Source organism: Podarcis cretensis (genome assembly GCF_951804945.1).
Source record: "Podarcis cretensis genome assembly, chromosome: 18".
In the NCBI taxonomy this organism is placed as follows: Eukaryota; Metazoa; Chordata; class Lepidosauria; order Squamata; family Lacertidae; genus Podarcis; species Podarcis cretensis.
This window is the reverse complement of record NC_137188.1, coordinates 6945306-6966922: the sequence shown is the minus strand read 5'-3', so window position 1 is coordinate 6966922 and position 21617 is coordinate 6945306. Positions and strand designations below refer to the sequence as shown.

Genomic DNA, 21617 nt, shown 5'->3' with positions numbered 1-21617 from the left:
AGATGATGTCCAGGTTTGTCATTGCTTTTCTCCCAAGAAGCAGGCGTCCTTTAATTTCGTGGCTGCTGTCACCATCTGCAGTGATCATGGAGCCCAAGAAAGTAAAATCTCTCACTGCCTCCATTTCTTCCCCTTCTATTTGCCAGGAGGTGATGGGACCAGTGGCCATGATCTTTGGTTTTTTTGATGTTGAGCTTCAGATCATATTTTGCACTCTCCTCTTTTACCCTCATTAAGAGGTTTTTTTAATTCCTCCTCACTTTTTGCCATCCAAGTTGTGTCATCTGCATATCTGAGGTTGTTGATATTTCTTCTGGCAATCTTAATTCCGTTTTGGGATTCATCCAGTCCAGCCTTTCGAATGATGAAATGGGAATGGGGTAGAGGAAGTAAAAAAGTGAGTTGAAGGCAAGGGCCATACCACAGAGGTAGAGCATCTCTGCTTTGCATGCAGAAGGTCCTGGGTTCAGGCTTCAGATCGGGCTGAAATCCTATGCTTCTGCTACCAGTCAGGACAATACTGAGCCTTATAGACCAATATTCTGACTCAGTACAAGGTAGCTTTAGAGGTTCCTAAGAGAAGATTATGTGGGAAATGCTTGTCAAGAGAGTTGTCATGAGTGTGATGAAGGGTTAGCTTTGGCAGAGGGGCTGGGTACATTGAAGAGGGTTGCCTTGGAGCGAGAATCGTTTCCAGGGATCCAAATGTAGGCTTTGCATTCTGACTTCAGAGAATCAGATTTTCTGGGGGAGGCAGTTGGTGTAGAAAGTGAGATCTGATCAGGAAGCCTAGACAATGGAGTTGAGGGCTGCTTCTTAGGAAGAATAAATTTGACCTGTGCAGAAGAGCTGCTGCTGCTGTGGGAATGTCAGAACGCACCCATAATGCACAAAACACACAAGGAGGGTGTGCTGGAGAGTAAGGCTCAACTGGCAGCAGTTGGGCAAGAAAAGGGGGGGGGGTAAAAGGCGCTCTCTCCAAAGCAGCTTTCCACAGTGTGTAACGTAGGATCACCTTTACACCTTCATGGCCATTGTTAGAGAGTGGGTTGCAACTCAGCACACTTAGCTGGAGAGAGATCGCTGAGTTTCCTTACATGTTGTCTTGCTAGATAAGCCCCTTCAGGAATACAGTGGTGTCTCGCAAGATGAAATTAATTCGTTCCGCGAGTCTCTTCGTCTTGCGGTTTTTTCGTCTTGCGAAGCACGGCTATTAGCGGCTTAGCGGCTATTAATGGCTTAACGGCTTAGCAGCTTTAAGAAAAAGGAAAAAAAACTCGCAAGAACTCGCAAGCCCATAGGGAAATTCGTCTTGCGGAACGACTCAAAAAATGGAAAACTCTTTAGTCTAGCGAGTTTTTCGTCTTGTGAGGCATTCGTCTTGCGGGGCACCACTGTACTACCAAATAAGTTGATAGTGCTTCAGTTTCCTAGGAGTCAGCACTGAATAGTTAGAAGCCAATCTCACATAGTGAAAACCCCTAGACTCTGGCACCACAGTTTTGAGGGTCGTGACAACATAGAATGATTTGCCATGGTAGTTTATGTGCAGGTCCCAGGGGATTCATCTATGGCCAGCAAATAGTCTCACTTCTTAGGCTTTGGTAGAAGCAGTGGGACAGATTGGGAATCCTGGGAGACTCAACAGTTTCCTCCCGTCTTTCCTTGAAGAGCACATCTTGTTGACCTCCAGAAGAAACTGGAAGAACTGGAACTGGATGAGCAGCAGAAGAAACGGCTGGAGGCTTTTCTCACCCAGAAGGCCAAAGTTGGAGAGCTGAAAGATGACGATTTCGAGAGGATTTCTGAGCTGGGAGCCGGTAATGGTGGAGTGGTCACCAAAGTACAACACAAACCCTCAGGGCTAATCATGGCACGGAAGGTGAGGAGGAGGAGGAGGGTGGTGTCTCATCCAGTGTGACCAAATGTTTTGGGGCATCTGCAGAGGTGGCAAGAAACAGTTGGGCCATAACCAGTAAATCTATGATGAGAATTCTGTGGGGGCAAGCCAAATCTAGCAGGTATGTAGCCTGAGTTGTCATTAGCCACCTCATTTAATGTACCTTGGTTTAAGAACAGCTTTGTTTATAAACAACTTGGATTAAGAACGCTGCAGACCCGGAAGTAGGTGTTTTGGTTTGTGAACTTTGCCTTGGAAGCAGAACACGTTGAGCGTGCTCCATTTGTAAACTGAGTCTCCAGCTGCTATGGGAAAGCACGCCTTGGTTTAAGAACACTTCGGTTTAAGAATGGACTTCTGGAACGGATTAAGTTCGTAAACCAAGGTACCACTGTATTAAAGCTTCTGGGCTAGCTTGAAAAAGATTTGAATTTGTATCTTTCTAGTGTCTTTAATCAGTTTGTTTGTTCGTTGTACAGCCCCCCCCCCCATCAGTGGAGCACATATAAGCCTCCCCTCCTGCCCCGTTATGCCCCTGTTCTGCCTACTTCTGGGTCCAAAAGGACCCATGTGCCAGCATTTGCATGTCAATTGGATGCACCTATAATGGTCGCCACCTGTATATATATTGCTTGTGCGTAAAAGCGCAAACTGCTCCAGGCTGAGTAGTTTGGACAAAACTCCCCCCCCCCCCAGGCTGCACAGTCAGTACACCATGACTGTCTCAATCACTGGAAGAATCCGTCAGTGGGCGTTTCCTGAATTTCTTCCAACATAAGAGTTCTTTCACACCCAATCGTCGTCTCCCTTCTCTGCGCGAAAGCTGTCTGCGCAGAGTGGGCGTCCCCAGAGGAGGTCCTGTGCTCTCCCCGCTGGTTTCACTGGAAGAGTCCTGGAGCCTTCTCTCCGCAGCTCCCTCGGACTCCCCCTTCTCCCTGGTGTCACCTCTATCTCCTTCCCCAGCGGAAGCGTCCTCTCTCCCTTTGCTGGTTCCCTCTCCAGCATCATCATTAGGGAGCCTCAGCGCCACCCTTGGCTCCGATGGCAGTTCCCTGACACCCTGTTTTCTTTTACACACACACACACACACACACCTGTATCTAAATTCAGGTAGGTAGCGGTGTTGGTCTGATGCAGTCAAAATAAATAAAAAATTGTCCAGTAGCACCTTAGAGACCAACTTTTTTCTGGGTATAACATGCACGCGAAAGCTCATACTCAGAACAAACTTAGTTGGTCTCTTAAGGTGCCACTGGACAATTTTTTATTTACCTGTCTCTAAAAATTGCCATGACACATTTGGTGCAATACAGCCAATACACTTTTTTCCCCATCAGTCCTCCTTCAGTTTGTTGGCTCCCCCCCCCCCCCCCCCGTGGTGAACCATTCCTGAAACAACTTATAGTTTCCCCCTCTTCTTCCCACGGTTTGCAATTGGTGTTGTTCAGCTGTCTAAAAAAAGGGGCTGGAGTTTCTCTTTAAAGTGCCTTTGGGTGGCAATATGGAAGTAGTTTTTGACGCAGCCTCTTATCCCCTTCTCTTATCCCCTTCGTTCCTTCATTCCCCACCCCCTCCCTCTTCTCTCCACAGCTGATTCACCTGGAGATCAAGCCTGCCATCCGAAACCAGATAATCCGCGAGCTCCAGGTGCTTCATGAGTGTAACTCTCCATACATTGTGGGTTTCTATGGCGCCTTCTACAGCGATGGGGAGATAAGCATCTGTATGGAGCATATGGTAAGTGTTGTTTTTCTCTCTCACCTTCTTAAGCAAGACAGATACCCTGTTCAGCACCAGTCAGAGCATCAACCTTTCACTGTAGCTAATCCTTCCATCTAGGACATGCAGAAGCAGCATAACGTTCTTGCATTGAATGTGTAGCAATTCTTGTGTTTTCCTCTGAGTTTCTGCACTGGCTGCTTGTTGTGTGCCTGGCACTCCATGTCTTTTAAAAAAATTCTGCTCTTAATTATATAACCCCGAAGATGTTCCTAGTGCTGGGGAGGGAATTAAAATCCTAGCTGCCAGCACCATGTTATTTTTCTAGAAGCAAGCCTTGCGCAGAATGAAAAGAATGTCTCTGATTCGCAGACACCAGCAATAACCTTGGGGGGGGCTAAATAGGGGCCAGTGTGTTTTCCAGTGTTGACTCTTGCTTATACCTGTAACCAGGTTCTTTCGCCATTTGATCAAGCCATATCTCTCCCCTTCTTGCAAAGGTCTTGGGAACCTTGTGGGAGTGGCTATTCACATATGAACCTCCCTGACGCTTAAGGTCAGCTGGGGAGGCCCTAATTCAAGTTCCAGCTTGTTCAGAGACCAGATCAGTTTCTGCAAGAAGTGGTGTCTTCTCAAATTGCTGTTTCAGAGGTTTGGTATGCACTTCTGTGGGCTGTATTTGTGATCTCTCAATACATTCTGCAGACAAGAGCGAACTTTACCTTGTCAACTTTTTCGTGAGGCAAGATCAGGGCCATCTGCTACGTTCTCTCTCTCTCTTTTTCAGATTGTGCATTTTTAGCTTTGTTTCATTTTAAGAATCATAGCACAGCAGAGATTTGTATAAAGTAATGTATGCTGTGGGCAAGGTGGATAAAATAGAATGTTTGAGAATCGCCTTGGCTTGCTTACAGGTCTCCAGTGTTGTTAGGCATTGATTTAGTGGATGGCAAAGGACGCCGGTGCTTTATTTTATTTTCTTAAGATACGCGTCCCACCTCTCAATCAAAATAATGGCCAAGATGGCTTACTCATTCACATATATGCAAACACAAGTGGTTTTCTTTTAATGATAGGTAGAACTAAGAGCAGCTATGAAACAAAGGTCAAAATTAGTCCCTTCATTCTGTTAAGAGAAAGAGATATAATAATAATAATAATAATAATAATAATAATAATAATAATAATAATAATAATAATAATTTATTATTTATACCCCGCCCATCTGGCTGGGTTTCCCCAGCCACTCTGGGCGGCTTCCAACTGAATATTAAAAACAGTACAGCATCAGACATTAAAAACTTCCCTAAAGAGGGCTGCCTTCAGTTGTCTTTTAAAAGTAAAATAGTTGTTTATTGCCTTGACATCTGATGGGAGGGCGTTCCACAGAGTGGGCGCCACTACCGAGAAGGCCCTCTGTCTGGTTCCCTGTAACCTTACTTCTCGCAATGAGGGAACTGCCAGAAGGCCCTCGGAGCTGGACCTAGTGAACGATGTGGGTGGAGGCGCTCCTTCAGGCATACTGGACCGAGGCCATTTAGGGCTTTAAAGGTCAGCACCAACACTTTGAATTGTGCTCGGAAACGTACTGGGAGAGAGAAGCATTTGGCTTGTAATGAGGTAACTTGGGTGCCAGGCAAATATGCTTAGGGTGGATATTCTGTATTCGGAAATGCCACGGCAGAAAAAAGCAGAACCCTTGTTCCTGCCAGCCACTTGCCTATCCTGAAGGTGAGGTCAGAGCCTTGCTTGCAGATCTCTGCAAATAGGCCGGTTCTTGCAGTAGACATTGAGAGATGTTGGCCAGTTGTGTCAACCGTAAGGCAAGTGCAGATCTAGTGCAGCATCTGGCAGCGAGGGGGGGGGGAGTCATCTCCCTATTGCTTTGGTTCCTTTTACATAGTTTACGGCAGCTGCTGCCATTTGGTGACTTGTTCGGTGGTCACTGGTATGCTGTGAATTCTACATTTTGCCAAATTTAAGTGACACAGAAATAATATGCTGCCTGAGCCACAACAGGCAACTGTTATTAGTAGTAATGGTATTAGTAGTAATAGCAGCAACAGCATTTAGACCAGGCATAGGCAAACTCGGCCCTCCAAATGTTTTGAGACTACAATTCCCATCATCCCTGACCACTGGTTCTGTAGGTAGGAATGATGGGAGTTGTAGTCCTAAAACATCTGGAGGGCCGAGTTTGCCTATGCCCGATTTAGACTTATCAGTTGCTTGTTACCCAAAGGTCTCCAAGCAAACCACAACACATATAAAAACATAAATACATTATACCATTAATATGTTATGCAAAACATTAGCTAAATAATAAACAGATTGATAGGGACATGGGTGGCGCTGTGGGTTAAACCACAGAGCCTAGGGCTTGGCGATCAGAAGGTCGGCGGTTCGAATCCCCGCCACGGGGAGAGCTCCCGTTGCTCGGTCCCTGCTCCTGCCAACCTAGCAGTTTGAAAGCACGTCAAAGTGCAAGTAGATCAATAGGTACCACTCCTGCGGGAAGGTAAACGGCGTTTCCATGCGCTGCTCTGGTTTGCCAGAAGCAGCTTAGTCCTGCTGGCCACATGACCCGGAAGCTGTACGCCGTCTCCCTCGGCCAGTAAAGCGAGATGAGCGCCGCAACCCCAGAGTCGGTCATGACTGGACCTAACAGTCAGGGGTCCCTTTACCTTTAAACAGATTGATACAGAACACCAACAATTCATGGAATACACACACACACACACACACACACACACACAAAGATGCAAAAACAACCCCCCCTTAACAACCACAGGAAGTTTTAGGGGCCTGCTAATTGCAGAACTAACTGGGGTCAGTCCATCAGACGCCTGGGAAGCAAGGTCAGCCTTTACCTGTTGTTGAAAAGATGCCAACAAAGGTGGCAAGTGGGGAGTTACAATTGAAAATGCCCTTTCCCTTCTCACTGCGCGAAAAACAGTGTCAAAACATCCCCCTTCCTGAGGAAATGATATTACTGATTCGAGATATAAAAATGCTTGAGAAGAAAAGTTTCAATTAGCAGTAAAATTTGACTGCGGCTGGGGAGTACGTACACCATGCCTGTGTCTGGGGAAGTGATGGGTTAGCACTCTGCCTCCATACAGGAATGCCTGGCTTGCGCGGGGTGTGAACTGTGGTTATGGCCAATATCTTACTTTATGTCAGCTGGTCTCTTTTCCTCTGAGTTTAGGATGGAGGTTCCCTAGATCAGGTTTTGAAAGAAGCCAAGAGAATTCCTGAGGATATCTTGGGGAAAGTCAGCATAGCGGTGAGTATGCTGTTGCCTTCCTCGTAAAAAAAAAAAAAAGCTTGTTTAAAGAAAATAGGCTCAGTTTGGTTCGATAGAATGCTTGGAAATGGATTGGTTTCCCGGTAGACTGGCCACAGAAATCTCTAGCAGGAACCCTCCATGATTCATGTGAATGCCCCCCCCCCCAGCATCTTCTCTGTTTTTTGTTTCTCCTTCCATTAGACGTCCTTTCTGCCTTCTCCCCTTTGGAAATTCAGTGTTTTTATGCAGCCTTTTTAGGGCACTTTCTTGGGGACTAACACTTCACCCTCTATGGCAGGCATTTCCAACAGGCTCCCCTAAGCTCAACATTTTTGCACTGAAACCCCCCCCCCCAAAACAGGGCTTTCCTCCTCCCTAAAAAAAAAAAAAGCTCAACTTTGACCTGAACCCTAAAAAGGGGGTAGATCACTGGCAGTCTTTAACTGGAAGCTCCTGCAGCTAATCGGAAGCCACGTCAGACGTTCGGCTTCCCAAAATAGTTCGCAAACCGGAACAGTCACTTCCAGGTTTGTTTTGTTTGGGAGCCAAAATGTTTGAGAACTAAGCTGTTCAAAAACCAAAGTACAATTGTATTAGCAGCTCAGTTCTGATGAAGTAGAGAAGGATAACAATTCTCTCCCCCCCCCTTGCTTACAGGGTGTCTAAAAAATAACCAGTTGCCTTCGTACTTCTTCTCTAAATGAAAGGCATTGCATGAATTATTTTAACAATAATTAATAACCACTTTTCAGGAACAAAGGTTCATCGAGGTTGTCGGCTGCTCTTCCTTACCTTAAACTGTTGAAACTGATCAGACAATAAAAGTGAAACTTGTGATGGTTTTGAGGGCTCCCTCCTTTAACATGGAAGAGAACTTCCCCAAATTGGGGGGGGGGGGGTAATTGCCTTTATCAAATGTCAGTCCTGCTCAAGATTAGGCCCATTTGATAGACATTACTAATTTGGCTCCATTAATTTCAGTGGTGAATGTCAGTCAATCAAGTGGATTAGGTGACCAAATGCAGGTTATAGTCAAAGGAGAACAAAAAATGGGCAATGATGGATGAAAAAGCAGGGCAATTGTTGAGGTGGCAAGACCCAAGCATAGATCTATTGTGGGGGCTCAGAGAAACGTAAGTTCCCGTGAAAGGTTCTGGCCCAAACAGAATGAAATGAGAGGGGAGGAATGGGGAAGGAGCAGAAACATCAAATACGTCTGCCCCCTCAAGCCCCACTCGAAATTTTGGTGTGGGGACCTGAACATAATTGGATCTGGTTATTTCTGGACCAGCCAGTATGGTGAGAGGGAACCAGTCAGGCCATGGAGGAAGAAACGGTGGTACAGCCTCCCTTCCTCTTTTGCAATCCGTTGCATTGGCCAACACTTGGCAGCCTTTGTCTTCCTTGATCCAGAAGAGCCTGATTTCCACCCTGTGAAGCCTTCAGTTTTCCAAATCCTCATGGTGCCCCAGTGGCGTAGCGTGGGGGGTGCAGGGGGGCCGGCTGCACCGGGCGCAACATCTGGGGGGGGGCGCTCGCCGCCTCCGGAGTCGCCGAAGAGCCTCGGGCGCAGGCTGTAGCAGAGCCCCATGTCTAGCGAAGCCGACGAGCTGTGCGCGCGTCTGGGCTGAAGGCGTCCGGCAGGCAGCGGCTCTCGGCGCTCGCCGCGGTCCCCGCGCGTCAGGGCCGCAGAGGGCGCGCCAGGCAGCCCCTCCTCACAGCCCCGCCGCCGCCGCCGCTGCTGCTGCAGCTGCTGGGCCATGTTGCATTTTCCTCGCCTCTCTGCCCTCCTCCTCCTCCGGGCAAGCGGCGTCGTTTGGGCAGCAGCGCCAGCGGCAACTCGCCTCAGATCACCTGACATGGACCCGCCGCCGCCGCCGTGGCTACCTTACCGTAAATACCCCAGCCCAGGCAGCAGCAAGAAGAAGCTGGCAGCGGCGGCAGGTTAGGGGTTGGGGCGCAAATTACTTGCCTTGCCCCGGGTTAGGGGGCGCAAATTACTTGCCTTGCCCCGGGTGCTGACAACCCACGCTACGCCACTGTGGTGCCCTGACCTCTCCCTTCTCCTCTCTTCTCCTTTCCCCCACCCCCGCCACACCACCAGGTTCTGCGAGGATTGGCATACTTACGTGAGAAGCACCAGATCATGCACAGAGGTGAGTGAGCAGCTGGAACACAGGGAAAGCTCTGTGAGGGTCTTTTGTGCCAAGGGAACCCAGATCCCACAAGCGCAGTGGACATACGTAGACTTGGTTTCAACGCTTACTGTGCTTCAAGGCGTTGACTTTGCAAACCACTCTCTTTCTGGAGCTCCATTTTGGCTTGAGTCAGGCTTGGAACAACCAAGCAAGCACCGTTGTGCCAGAATATGCCAAGGATTCCTTGTTTGCATCCCACTTGCTCTCTACGATTAACAGACAGGAGGGTATCTGAATTCCACATTCATTTGGACATCAGGAATAATGGGGCCTCAGCTGAGTCCTGGGAGCAAGTTTGGGAAGGGTGGTGCTAAGCCGTTTTGCTCCAGCCGTATGTGTGATTCGAACACCGCCAGTACTACCATGAGTGTTGGGTTGAGGTACAGTGGTGCCCTGCAAGACGAACGCCTCGCAAGACGGAAAACCCGCTAGACAAAAGGGTTTTCCGTTTTGGAGGCGCTTCGCAAAACGAATTTCCCTATGGGCTTGCTTCGCAAGACAAAAATGTCTTGCGAGTTCCTGCGGAGCTTTTTCCCTCCCCCCCCCCCTTTTCCTAAGCCCTAAGCCGCTTATCAGCTGATCCGCTAAAAGCCGCTAAACCGCTAATAGCGCTAATCCGCTAAGCTGTCAATGGGCTTGCTTCGCAAGACGAAAAAACTGCTATACGAAGAGCCTCACGGAACGGATTTATTTCGTCTTGTGAGGCACCACTGTACAGTTGCCAGGAGGCCATACTGATTTGCAGCATCTCTCAAATGCCTCTCTCCCACCCCTGCCACTTTCCATTCTGAGTTGCTGGGTGTTTATCTATGAAAAGGCCCTGGTTGCTTTGCAGGACTTAAGTGCTTCCAAAATTCAATCAGACATAGCCTTCCTAGATGTGCTGCTGCCCTCCAGGTGCTATCAGAATCCAACTTCCATCAACCCCAGCTAACTTTGCCAATAGACAGAGATGATGGTAGCAGTAGTCTGACAACATATGGAGAACACCAGGTTGAAGAAAATTGTTGAATAGCCATGAAGGCTAGGAAATTGCATTCATTCATTCATTCGTTTTCATTAAAAACAAAAACAGAAAGCTGAATGCTCTGAGGGTGTGTAGAACCTTCACTAAGGGCTGCCCCCATTGCTTGAATTGCACACACTCTGACATTTCCCCTCCTTTCAGTCTTTTCTCTCAAAAATCTATTTTCAGACGTGAAGCCTTCTAACATCTTGGTGAATTCCCGGGGAGAGATTAAGCTCTGTGATTTTGGAGTCAGCGGCCAGCTGATCGACTCCATGGCGAATTCCTTCGTGGGCACTCGCTCCTATATGTCTGTAGGTCCCTTTGCTATGTTTGTTGTGCCACCTTTGGTTGTGTGTGTGTTTTAGCAACAGAAGTGGGTGGCTCCTAAGGTGATACGTTTGAGTAGCACCCAGTTGGGGGCTTGGAGAACCGGCGGCCCCCACCGGATGGCGTTGGACTCCCATCAGCCCTAGTTCAGCCCAGCCCAGTGGATAGGGATAATAGGAGTCGCAGTCTGAAAACATCTGGAGGGCCACTGCTGCCCCATGCCTGATGTGTTGTCTTACAGCTGTTAATACCATGCTTACGACTGTTAATACCATGCTGCAGATACTGGGTACATTTTCATTCTCGGATATCACTTTATTAAATTACCGTATTTTTCGTTCTATAAGACGCACCAGACCACAAGTTTTTGGAGGAGGAAAACAAGAAAAAAAATATTCTGAATCTCAGAAGCCAGAACACCAAGAGGGATCGCTGCGTAGTGAAAGCAGTAATCACTCTTGCTGTTATAATAATAATAATAATAATAATAATAATAATAATAATAATATATCATCTTTATTGTCATTGCCCCCTCTCAGGGACAACGAAAATTACTTGGCTGCTCCATCCACCCAGGTAGGGCACTCCACACAAAATCAGAACAACTATAAAAACACTAATTAAAACAATACAATATAATACAGCAAGGAAGATTAGATGACTTTCAAAGTCCAGGTTTCCCATTCAGGGCCAAGATCGCTCTGGAGAAGAAGCTGTTCTTGAGACGGCTCGTTCTTGTCTTCATCGTCCTGTATCTCCGTCCCGACGACAGGAGCTCGAAGAGACAGTGACCAGGATGCGATGGATCTTTTACTATGTCCAGTGCCTTCCTATGGTACCTTGTGGCATAAATCTGCTCTAAGGTGGAGAGTGGGCAGCCAACAATGCTCTCTGCTGCCTTCACAACTCTGCACAACCCCATCCTGTCCTGGGTAGTACAGCTTCCGTACCACACACATAAGAAGTTCTGGCTTCTGTGATAGCTGCGCAGCCTGCATTCGCTCCATAAGACACATTTCCCCTTACTTTTTAGGAGGGAAAAAGTGAGTCTTATAGAGCAAAAAATACGGTATATACTTAACGTATGAAGTCCTTGGTATGGGCCAAGAAAGTTTGATGACTGTAAAGTTCAACTAATGGGTTTTTTTAAAAAAATAAAAAATGCCCCCTTCCCAAAAAAACCCAAACTCTAGTATTTATGTTTTTAAGCTTTTCTCTCTGATCCAAATGAGCTGTGGATTCCCTGGATATGGATTTTATTTTCATAAGGACTTTTTGAGAATTGAGAAAGATTTATAGTATGCTGTAGGTGAAGATGATCAAAGTTTGTCAGCTCAAGGCTGTCTAATAAATGGCGGGTAAGTTCATTCGGAATGAATACGATGGTTACTAAAACAGAGGTGGTGAAACAACAGCAAAGTGTGGATTGGATGGACAGTTGACCCACAGGGGTTCGGTTTCAAGGGTAATATATATGCACGAAAATCGTGTAAACCCAAAATTGTGTTACCATAATTGGAGTCACCCCATGGCTAGCCAGTGTATCTTCTATAAGGCAGGTGACAAGGGGAGGAGAGAGAGAGAATGTTTGCCAACCCCAGAGCTGCTTGGCATTACAAAAGCAGGTTTTAAGCTCCTGGCTTTGCTTCCTGCGCTAGGCAGGCCATCTCTGTTACTGCTGGGGGCGCTCTCGCGAGATCACGCAGGATAATCCAACTTCCCGCAGGATCCCGCAGGTGCACCCTCACCTTGCCCACGTGTCGTTAGAATCACGCAAGTTAAAATACGCTTAGGATGCGGGCATGCTGTATTGGCGGGAAGAGAGTCATGTTTAAGAACACTTGCCATGGTTACATTGCAATAAGCAGAAACAGCATGCTGCCGAGGAATACAAATAGTACCTCCAACGTTAGTGATGGACGACGCAAAGTAAGAGATTCTTCGCTGGCCACTTAGGGGGTAGAATTAAACGTGCTGATAATAATAATAATAATAATAATAATAATAATAATAATAATAATTTATTATTTATACACCACCCATCTGGCTGGGCCTCCCCAGCCACTCTGGGCGGCTTCCATAGTAAAATATCACACGTTAAAAACTTCCCTGAACAGGGCTGCCTTAAGATGTCTTCTGAATGTCAGGTAGTTGTTTATCGCTTTGACATCTGCTGGAAGGGCGTTCCACAGGGCGGGCGCCACTACCGAGAAGGCCCTCTGCCTGGTTCCCTGTAGCTTTGCTTCTCGCAATGAGGGAACCGCCAGAAGGCCCTCGGCGCTGGACCTCAGCGTCCAGGCAGAATGATGGGGGTGGAGACACTCCTTCAGGTATACTGGACCGAGGCCGTTTAGGGCTTTAAAGGTCAACACCAACACTTTGAATTGTGCTCGGAAACGTACTGGGAGCCAATGTAGGTCTTTCAAGACCGATGTTATATGGTCTCGGCGGCCGCCCCCAGTCACCAGTCTAGCTGCCACATTCTGGATTAGTTGTAGTTTCCGAGTCTCCTTCAAAGGTAGCCCCATGTAGAGCGCATTGCAGTAGTCCAAGCGGGAGATAACCAGAGCATGCACCACTCTGGCGAGACAGTCCGCAGGCAGATAGGGTCTCAGCCCAAACTGTAGTGCAGTTCCCATTCTTAATATTTGCTTCTGCAAAGGAAAAAGAAGAAAGGAGGTCTTTTCAGTAACTGGCTATGATGATGGGTTTCTTCTTTGGCTGGTGATCTCTTCTGCCTTTTTACAGGCATTGCAATTCTGAAAGCCCGGGGCCGCCTTAATTCCAAAATTCTCTTTATTTCTCAAGGTCGCCCACTCCTTCGTCCGGACTAGGCAACAGGCTGCAAAGTACCATTTCAAGTCAGGCTCGAGGTTGGTTGTTGTTCAAGCCCGAACTAACCCACCTCTCTTGTTTTGACCGCTTGCAGCCTGAGCGCTTACAAGGTACTCACTATTCGGTCCAGTCGGATATCTGGAGCATGGGCCTCTCTCTGGTGGAGCTGTCGATTGGAAGGTATCCCATCCCTCCGCCAGATGCCAAGGAACTGGAAGCGATATTCGGCCGCCCCGTGTTCGATGGGGCAGAAGGGGAATCCCACAGCATCTCACCAAGGCCCAGGCCTCCAGGACGCCCTGTTAGCGGTAAGCATTGTATGAGGACAAGGGGGTGGGGGGAGGTGTTGTTGACGGTCAAGTTTCAGTCACTGGGACTTGTTTCCCAAAGGCAGTGCAGGGTGCAAGAGCGAAACTGGGTCTGATTGCTCTAGGTTAGCGTTGCCAAGTTAATTTGGACCAGACGAACGAGCCCTGACAGCGGCCTCCCGAAAACCTCTGTGAATGCTTGCAAGAGGTCTTGAGGCAGTTCAGTGTATTGGTTAGAGCAGGTGGGGGGAGCATCTTCCCCTCCCCAGTGTTGCTATATTATTATTATTTACTGGATTTATATATAGTGGTACCTCAGGTTACATACCGTATTTTTCGCTCCATTGGACGCACCGGACCATAGGACGCACAGGACCATAGGAGGGGGAGAACAGGGGAAATTTGTTCTCCCCCTCTAAAACAAGGTGCGTTCAAGGTACATTCACTACAGCTTGTGGGGCTGGCGGTGGGGGGAAGCGCTGCCTTTGGAGCGCAGCGCCCCGCTGCCCTGGAGAGGCTGTGCGCGGAGCCGTCCCCAAGCTATAGCAGCGAGACGGAGCCCTCCGTCTCGCTGTTCTGGCTTGGGAACAGCCTTGCTAGCTTCTGCAGGACGGAGGGGTGAAGACACCCCGCTGCCCTGGAGAGGCTGTGCGCGCAGCCATCCTCAAGTTAGAGCAGCGAGACAGAGCGCTCCGCAGTGCTCCGTCTTCCTGTTCTGGCTTTGGGCTTAGCGGCGCAGCCTGCATTCGCTCTATAGGACGCACACACATTTCCCCTTAATTTTTGGAGGGGAAAATGTGCGTCCTATAGAACGAAAAATACGGTACGCTTCAGGTTACTTACGCTTCAGGTTACAGACCCTGCTAACCCAGAAATAGTGCTTCAGGTTAAGAACTTTGCATCAGGATGAGAACAGAAATTGTGCTCCGGCGGCGTGGCGGCAGCAGGAGGCCCCATTAGCTAAAGTGGTGCTTCAGGTTAAGAACGGACCTCCGGAACGAATTAAGTACTTAACCTGAGGTACTACTGTACTGCCCTATACCCAGGGGTCTCAGGGCAGTTCGCAGAATAAAATCAAGGTATAAAACCACAAAATACCTAATAATAAAAAAACAACAACAACCCAATAGCACCTCCCTCCCTCAAAAAACACATTTTAAAAGGGCCTAGGATGTAAATCGGATCAACCAAGGGCCTGGTTAAAAAGGAATGTTTTTGCCTGGCGCCTAAAGGTGTATAATGAAGGCGTCAGGCGAACTTCCCTGGGGAGAGCATTCCACAGACGGGGAGCCACTGCAGAGAAAGCCCCGTTCTCGTGTTGCCACCCTCTGAACCTCTCGAGGAGGAGGCACCTGAAGGAGAGCCTCGGAAGATGATCTGGGTAGGTTCATCTGGAAAGAGGCGGTCTTTGAGGTATTGTGGTCCTGAGCCATTTCAGGTTTTATAGGTCAAAACCAGCACTTTGAATTGGACCCGGAAACTAACCGGTAGCCAGTGCAGTCGGACCAGGATCGATGTAATATGGTCAAACTGTCTTGTTCCGGTGAGCAACTTGGCCGCTGAATTCTGCACCAGCTGAAGTTTCCGAACTGTCTTTAGAGGCAGCCCTATGTATAATTCATTGCATCAATCTATACTGCTATTCCCACCCTGGTCATAGAATCATAGAGTTGGAAGAGACCACAAGGGCCATCGAGTCCAACCCCCTGCCAAGCAGGAAACACCATCAGAGCACTCCTGACATATGGTTGTCAAGCCTCTGCTTAAAGACCTCCAAAGAAGGAGACTCCACCACACTCCTTGGCAGCAAATTCCACTGTCAAACAGCTCTTACTGTCAGGAAGTTCTTCCTGATGTTTAGGTGGAATCTTCTTTCTTGTAGTTTGGAGCCATTGCTCCGTGTCCGCTTCTCTGGAGCAGCAGAAAACAACCTTTCTCCCTCCTCTATGTGACATCCTTTTATATATTTGAACATGGCTATCATATCACCCCTTAACCTCCTCTTCTCCAGGCTAAACATGCCCAGCTCCCTTAGCCGTTCCTCATAAGGCATCGTTTCCAGGCCTTTGACCATTTTGGTTGCCCTCCTCTGGACACGTTCCAGTTTGTCAGTGTCCTTCTTGAACTGTGGTGCCCAGAACTGGACACAGTACTCCAGGTGAGGTCTGACCAGAGCAGAATACAGTGGCACTATTACTTCCCTTGATCTAGATGCTATACTCCTATTGATGCAGCCCAGAATTGCATTGGCTTTTTTAGCTGCCGCGTCACACTGTTGGCTCATGCTTGCTACGACTGATGGAAGTTGTGGTACAGCAACATCTGGAGGGCAATAAACCTCCAATCAGCCATAAAGGTCACTGGGTGACTTTTGGCCCATCACTATCTTTTATCCTAACCTACGTAAAAGTGGAGGAAGAATGAGATCCTTGAAAGAAAGCCAAAATATAAATGTATTAATGGTAGAGGTAGCTTGCCCCAGTCGCCCCTAATATCTGGTAATAGGAACTCCCTGCCCTCAAGCATAGGGGGTTGTATCCAGCTAACTCCTACTCAGAGTCGATCTCTTGAAATTAATGGACCTAAATTAGCCATGTCCATTAAAACTGAGTGAATCTGTTCTGAGTAGCCATGAATAGAAGGAATAGGTCTAATTTAAACATGCCTTGAGGGCTTTTTAAAATAGTCTGCTCTGCTCCCGAAACGGACGTTGCACACAAATATTATGGCAACCACAAATCATAAAAAGGTATAATGCGTACCGCTTGCGTCAGTAAATTCAGATTTAAAAGATTAAGAGTGATTTAATACTCAAAAGCCGACCACAGTTACCTATGCCGGAGGGAATTTTGCGGGCCTAACGAAGTTGCCAATTAGGCAGCTCTTTAAGTGTAAATGTACTTCGCTTGATTAGCCAGGAGAGAGCTTGGTTTGTGTATGCTTCCAATTGAGACAAACCCATGCAAACGCATCTTCATAATCATTGTTAATTGGCTTATTTATATGCCACATTTTTCGACAGACCTCTCTCGTGTTTCCTCTTGGCCTTTTCCCTGCCAGCACTTGGGGGTGTGGGGTGTGGATTGTATGTCCCTGTCAAGGTAGTATTTTAAGACTCCTGCACAGCGCTTCGCTTGTAAGATTTCCTCCCAAAGGGTGTGTATGAGAGAGGCTAGGGCCACCTCTAATTAGACAAAAGAGTGAACGCAATTTGGGTTGCGGCCAAAGCCTTGTACAGTGCTACCTCGGGTTACAGACGCTTCAGGTTACAGACACTTCAGGTTACAGACTCCGCTAACCCAAGAATAGTACCTCGGGTTAAGAACTTTGCTTCAGGATGAGAACAGAAATCACGCAGCGGCGGCAGCGGGAGGCCCTATTAGCTAAAGTGGTGCCTCAGGTTAAGAACAGTTTCAGGTTAAGAACGGACCTCCGGAACGAATTAAGTTCTTAACCCGAGGAACCACTGTAGTTCCGCTTCTGCAGTGCGACTCCACCTTCTTCTCTTCTTTCCCCTGCGCAGCCCTCCGATCTGCTCTGGGGGGTCTCCCTCACCCTTCAGAAAAGATATTGAGGGTGCCAGGTGGCACACACACACACCCCTCATTCAGGGGAGAGGATGGGGAATTTCAATTGCAGAAGACCGCTGTTCCAGAACTGCAGTGTTCAATGCAACCCTCTTACTCCACACCGTCATGGAGTAGGAGAGCTTGGGGGGGGGTTCATATCTGACAACCAATATGCCTCTTTGGTTTCAGATGGCACATGGGTAGGTAAAGGTTAAGGGACCCCTGACTATTAGGTCCGGTTGTGACCGACTCTGGGGTTGCGGTGCTCATCTTGCTTTACTGGCCGAGGGAGCCGGCGTACAGCTTCCGGGTCATGTTGCCAGCATGACTAAGCCCCCTCTGGCGAACCAGAGCAGCGCGCGGAAACGCCGTTTACCTTCCCGCCGGAGCGGTACCTATTGATCTACTTGCAATTTGACGTGCTTTCGAACTGCTAGGTTGGCAGGAGCAGGGACCGAGCAACGGGAGCTCACCCCATCGTGGGGATTCGAACAGCCAACCTTCTGATCGGCAAGTCCTGGGCTCTGTGGTTTAACCCACAGCGCCACCCGCGTCCCTTTATGGGTAGGTAAGGTAAAGGTACCCCTGCCCGTACGGGCCAGTCTTGACGGACTCTGGGGTTGGTGCGCCCATCTCACTCAAGAGGCCGGGGGCCAGCGCTGTCCGGAGACACTTCCGGGTCACGTGGCCAGCGTGACAAAGCTGCATCTGGCGAGCCAGCGCAGCACACGGAAACGCCGTTTACCTTCCCGCCAGTAAGCGGTCCCTATTTATCTACTTGCACCCGGAGGTGCTTTCGAACTGCTAGGTTGGCAGGCGCTGGGACCGAGCAGCGGGAGCGCACCCCGCCGCAGGGATTCGAACCGCCGACCTTCCGATCGGCAAGCCCTAGGCGCTGAGGCTTTTACCTACTAAAAAAGGGGGTCAGCAAACTTTTTCCACACAGGGCTGGTCCACTGTCCCTCAGACCTTGTGGAGGGCTGGACTATTTTTTAAAAAACTGGATTCCTATGCACACTGCGAGGGGGGCAAGTAGTCCTCCAACTCTCCCACCCCCAGCCACCTTCTCGGTTTGCTGCCTGCCTCATTCACTGAAGGGCTGGCGGTGGTGGCGTATCCATTTAGCGTTCTCCCAATTTTCTTACACCACAGTCCCCAGTACACATCATCTCTCTTACTAAACCCTCATCCAGCCAGGCAGCAAAAGCCTTGTGTGCATTGTGACAAGTGCTTGGTGTCGGGGAGCTGTTAAGCAGCGCAGCTTTCCCCAATGCGCTGTCCCCAGGAGAAAGCTGTATGGTTTGTGTCCAAACAAACCATAGTACATGTGAAAAGGATCTAGGAGTCTTGGTTGACCACAAACTTGACATGAGCCAACAGTGTGACGCGGCAGCTAAAAAAGCCAATGCAATTCTGAGCTGCATCAATAGGAGTACAGCATCTAGATCAAGGGAAGTAATAGTGCCACTGTATTCTGCTCTGGTCAGACCTCACCTGGAGTACTGTGTCCAGTTCTGGGCACCACAGTTCAAGAAGGACATGGACAAACTGGAACATGTCCAGAGGAGGGCAACCAAAATGGTCAAAGGCCTGGAAACGATGCCCTATGAGGAACGGCTAAGGGAGCTGGGCATGTTTAGCCTGGAGAAGAGGAGGTTAAGGGGTGATATGATAGCCATGTTCAAAAATATAAAAGGATGTCACATAGAGAAGGGAGAAAGGTTGTTTTCTGCTGCTCCAGAGAAGCGGACACGGAGCAATGGCTCCAAACTACAAGAAAGAAGATTCCAGCTAAACATTAGGAAGAACTTCCTGACAGTAAGAGCTGTTTGACAGTGGAATTTGCTGCCAAGGAGTGTGGTGGAGTCTCCTTCTTTGGAGGTCTTTAAGCAGAGGCTTGACAACCATATGTCAGGAGTGCTCTGATGGTGTTTCCTGCTTGGCAGGGGGTTGGACTCAATGGCCCTTGTGGTCTCTTCCAACTCTATGATTCTATGATTCATACATTGCACATACGCACCATCGTTGGGTGGTGTTCTGCCAGGTTTTTCTCTGAGCAGACCTGTTGAAATTAATGGGCGTAAACTCAAGTCATGTTCGTTCTTGTCAGTGGGCCGGCTCTGAATAAAACCTAGCAGCTTGGGTGGGGCCAGTTGGTCACACAGCCAGTGTCCAGTCCTTGTTCTGACTCCACTCTCTTGCTTCCTTTTTGTTCATGCAGGCCACGGGATGGACAGTCGACCTGCGATGGCTATCTTCGAATTGCTGGACTACATAGTTAATGAGGTTGGTGCCTTGAAGAGGCTCTGTTAGTTTTAGTGGGTTCTTTCCCTGCATAGTTTTAAAAGGGGTAGGGGTGGGGGTGGGGACAGAAAACAGTACCCAGACACATAGAGCTTAATATTTCAAAGCTCTCTTAAGCCACGAACAGTCTAAAAGAAGCAATATATCAATTTTTTTAAAAGGTGCAGTGCAAAAGCAATGGAACAGCAGTATCAAAACACACAAAAGTAAATAAAGCTGAAGTTCTGAGGACTCAAAAGCAGAGTCCAGCCTTATAGGTCAGGGGAAAGCCTGTGCAAAAAGGTAAGTCTGCACAATACGCCCGAAGCAGCTGGCGGTTGCCACTTTGACGTGTGGCAGAGGGAAAGCCATTCCGTAGAACGGGGCAGCGGCAGAAAATCCTTCTTTTTGGATCTCCGCCCTCACAGAATCCAGGACCTGGCTTCTCGAGCAAGTAAACCCACATGCCTGTCTAGAGAGGCTGGCAAAAACTGAGGTGTTTGGGAGCCTGTACCTTTAGCAAGCTGCGTGAACTGCTGCCTCAATCACATTGCTTGCTCCCACCTGTTTGTGCATGGGTGGGGGACCCTGTGGCCCCCACGGGGACATTGGAGTCCAGCTTCTATCGGATCCAGCCACCACGGCCAATGCCCCAGGGATCAGGGGAGCCGTAGGCATCAACGCCTGAAGGGCCACAGGTTTCCCATGCCTGCTGTATGCTTTCCTAACCCTCCCCCCCTTTCTTTTCCTTTAAAATTTACAAAGAAGCACCACAACCAGGGTATGAACGCTGCAGATTACCGTGTTTTTCGCTCTATAAGATGCACCAGACCATAAGACGCACTTAGTTTTTGGAGGAGGAAAACAAGAAAAAAAATATTCTGAATCCCAGAAGCCAGAACAGCAAAAGGGATCTGGCTTCTGGGATAGCCTCTTGGTGTTCTGGCTTCTGGAATAGCCACGCATCCTGCATTCGCTCCATAAGACGCACATTTCCCCTTACATTTTAGGAGGGGAAAAGGTGCATCTTATAGAGCGAAAAATACGGTAAGCCAAACCCATTTTCAGCCCTGCCTACCTGCCTAGTTTGGCCTGAGAAGGCTGGCCCATGGAGCCCGAAAAGTTCCTCACCCCTGCGTCATGGGGACAGAGAGCCTGCGGGACCCAGGTCCAGGGAGAATCCACAATTCACAAGGGCACAAGTTGCTGAAATGCAGGAGTTATTTGGGATCTCGAAGAGACGTGTGGTGTTATGTAAGACTTTGTGGACTAGGGAAAGAGCAGATGGACTTTGGAGACAGTCTGCAGAACAGACAGTACTGGGCATCGGTGCCCCTGCAGAGCTGTGCTCTGCCTCCTACATTTTCTGGCTCGTCTCTGCAATCTGTGAAGACCAGGCGCTTTTTCCTTTTTGAAGCAGAAGTCAAGATTCTCGGGATGTTCATGTTCTCCAGTCAGGGATTGCTGCTTTCGCATCAGTCCTGGGCCACTCTTGTGTTTAATAATAATAACAATAATAATAATAGGTAAAGGTAAAGGACCCCTGACAGTTAAGTCCAGTCTCAGACGACTCTGGGGTTGCAGCGCTCATCTCGCTTTACAGGCCAACGGAGCCGGCGTTTGTCTGCAGACCGTTTTTCTAGGTCATGTGGCCAGCCGGAGCAGTACCTATTTATCTACTTGAACTTTCTGGCGTGGTTTCGAACTGCTAGGTTGGCAGGAGCTGGGGCCAAGCAACAAGAGCTCACCCTGTCATTGCGGGGATTCGAACTGCCAACCTTATGATCGGCAAGCCCAAGAGGCTCAGTGGTTTAGACCACAGCACCGCCGGCATTCAACAATAATAATCATAATCATCATAATTATAATGATGATTTTATTATTTATACCCCGCCCATCTGGCTGGGTTTCCCCCAGCCACTCTGGGCTGCTCCCAACAGAATATTAAAAACACGATAAAACATCAAACATTAAAAACTTCCCTCAACAGGGCTGCTTTCAGATGTCTTCTAAAAGTCTGATAGTTGTTTATTTCCTTGACATCTGGTGGGAAGGTGTTCCCGCGATGGGATGGGCTCCCGTTACTCGGTCCCTGCTCCTGCCAACCTAACAGTTCAAAAGCATGCCAAAAAGTTCAAGTAGATAAATAGGTACCATTTCGGCAGGAAGGTAAACGGCGT

The 21617-nt window shown here is 48.5% G+C and overlaps 1 protein-coding gene across 1 annotated transcript in view; it reads left to right on the top strand.

Moving 5' to 3' along the window:
* The window catches only part of MAP2K2 (mitogen-activated protein kinase kinase 2), a 46672-nt gene that overhangs the window by 10124 nt on the left and 14931 nt on the right, over positions 1-21617 (top strand). The window contains exons 2-8 of the mRNA XM_079960819.1: positions 1672-1882; positions 3491-3637; positions 6828-6905; positions 9013-9064; positions 10302-10426; positions 13372-13585; positions 19376-19440. Of these exons, the coding sequence (XP_079816945.1) occupies positions 1672-1882; positions 3491-3637; positions 6828-6905; positions 9013-9064; positions 10302-10426; positions 13372-13585; positions 19376-19440 (892 nt within the window). The remainder of the gene's footprint in view (positions 1-1671; positions 1883-3490; positions 3638-6827; positions 6906-9012; positions 9065-10301; positions 10427-13371; positions 13586-19375; positions 19441-21617) is intronic.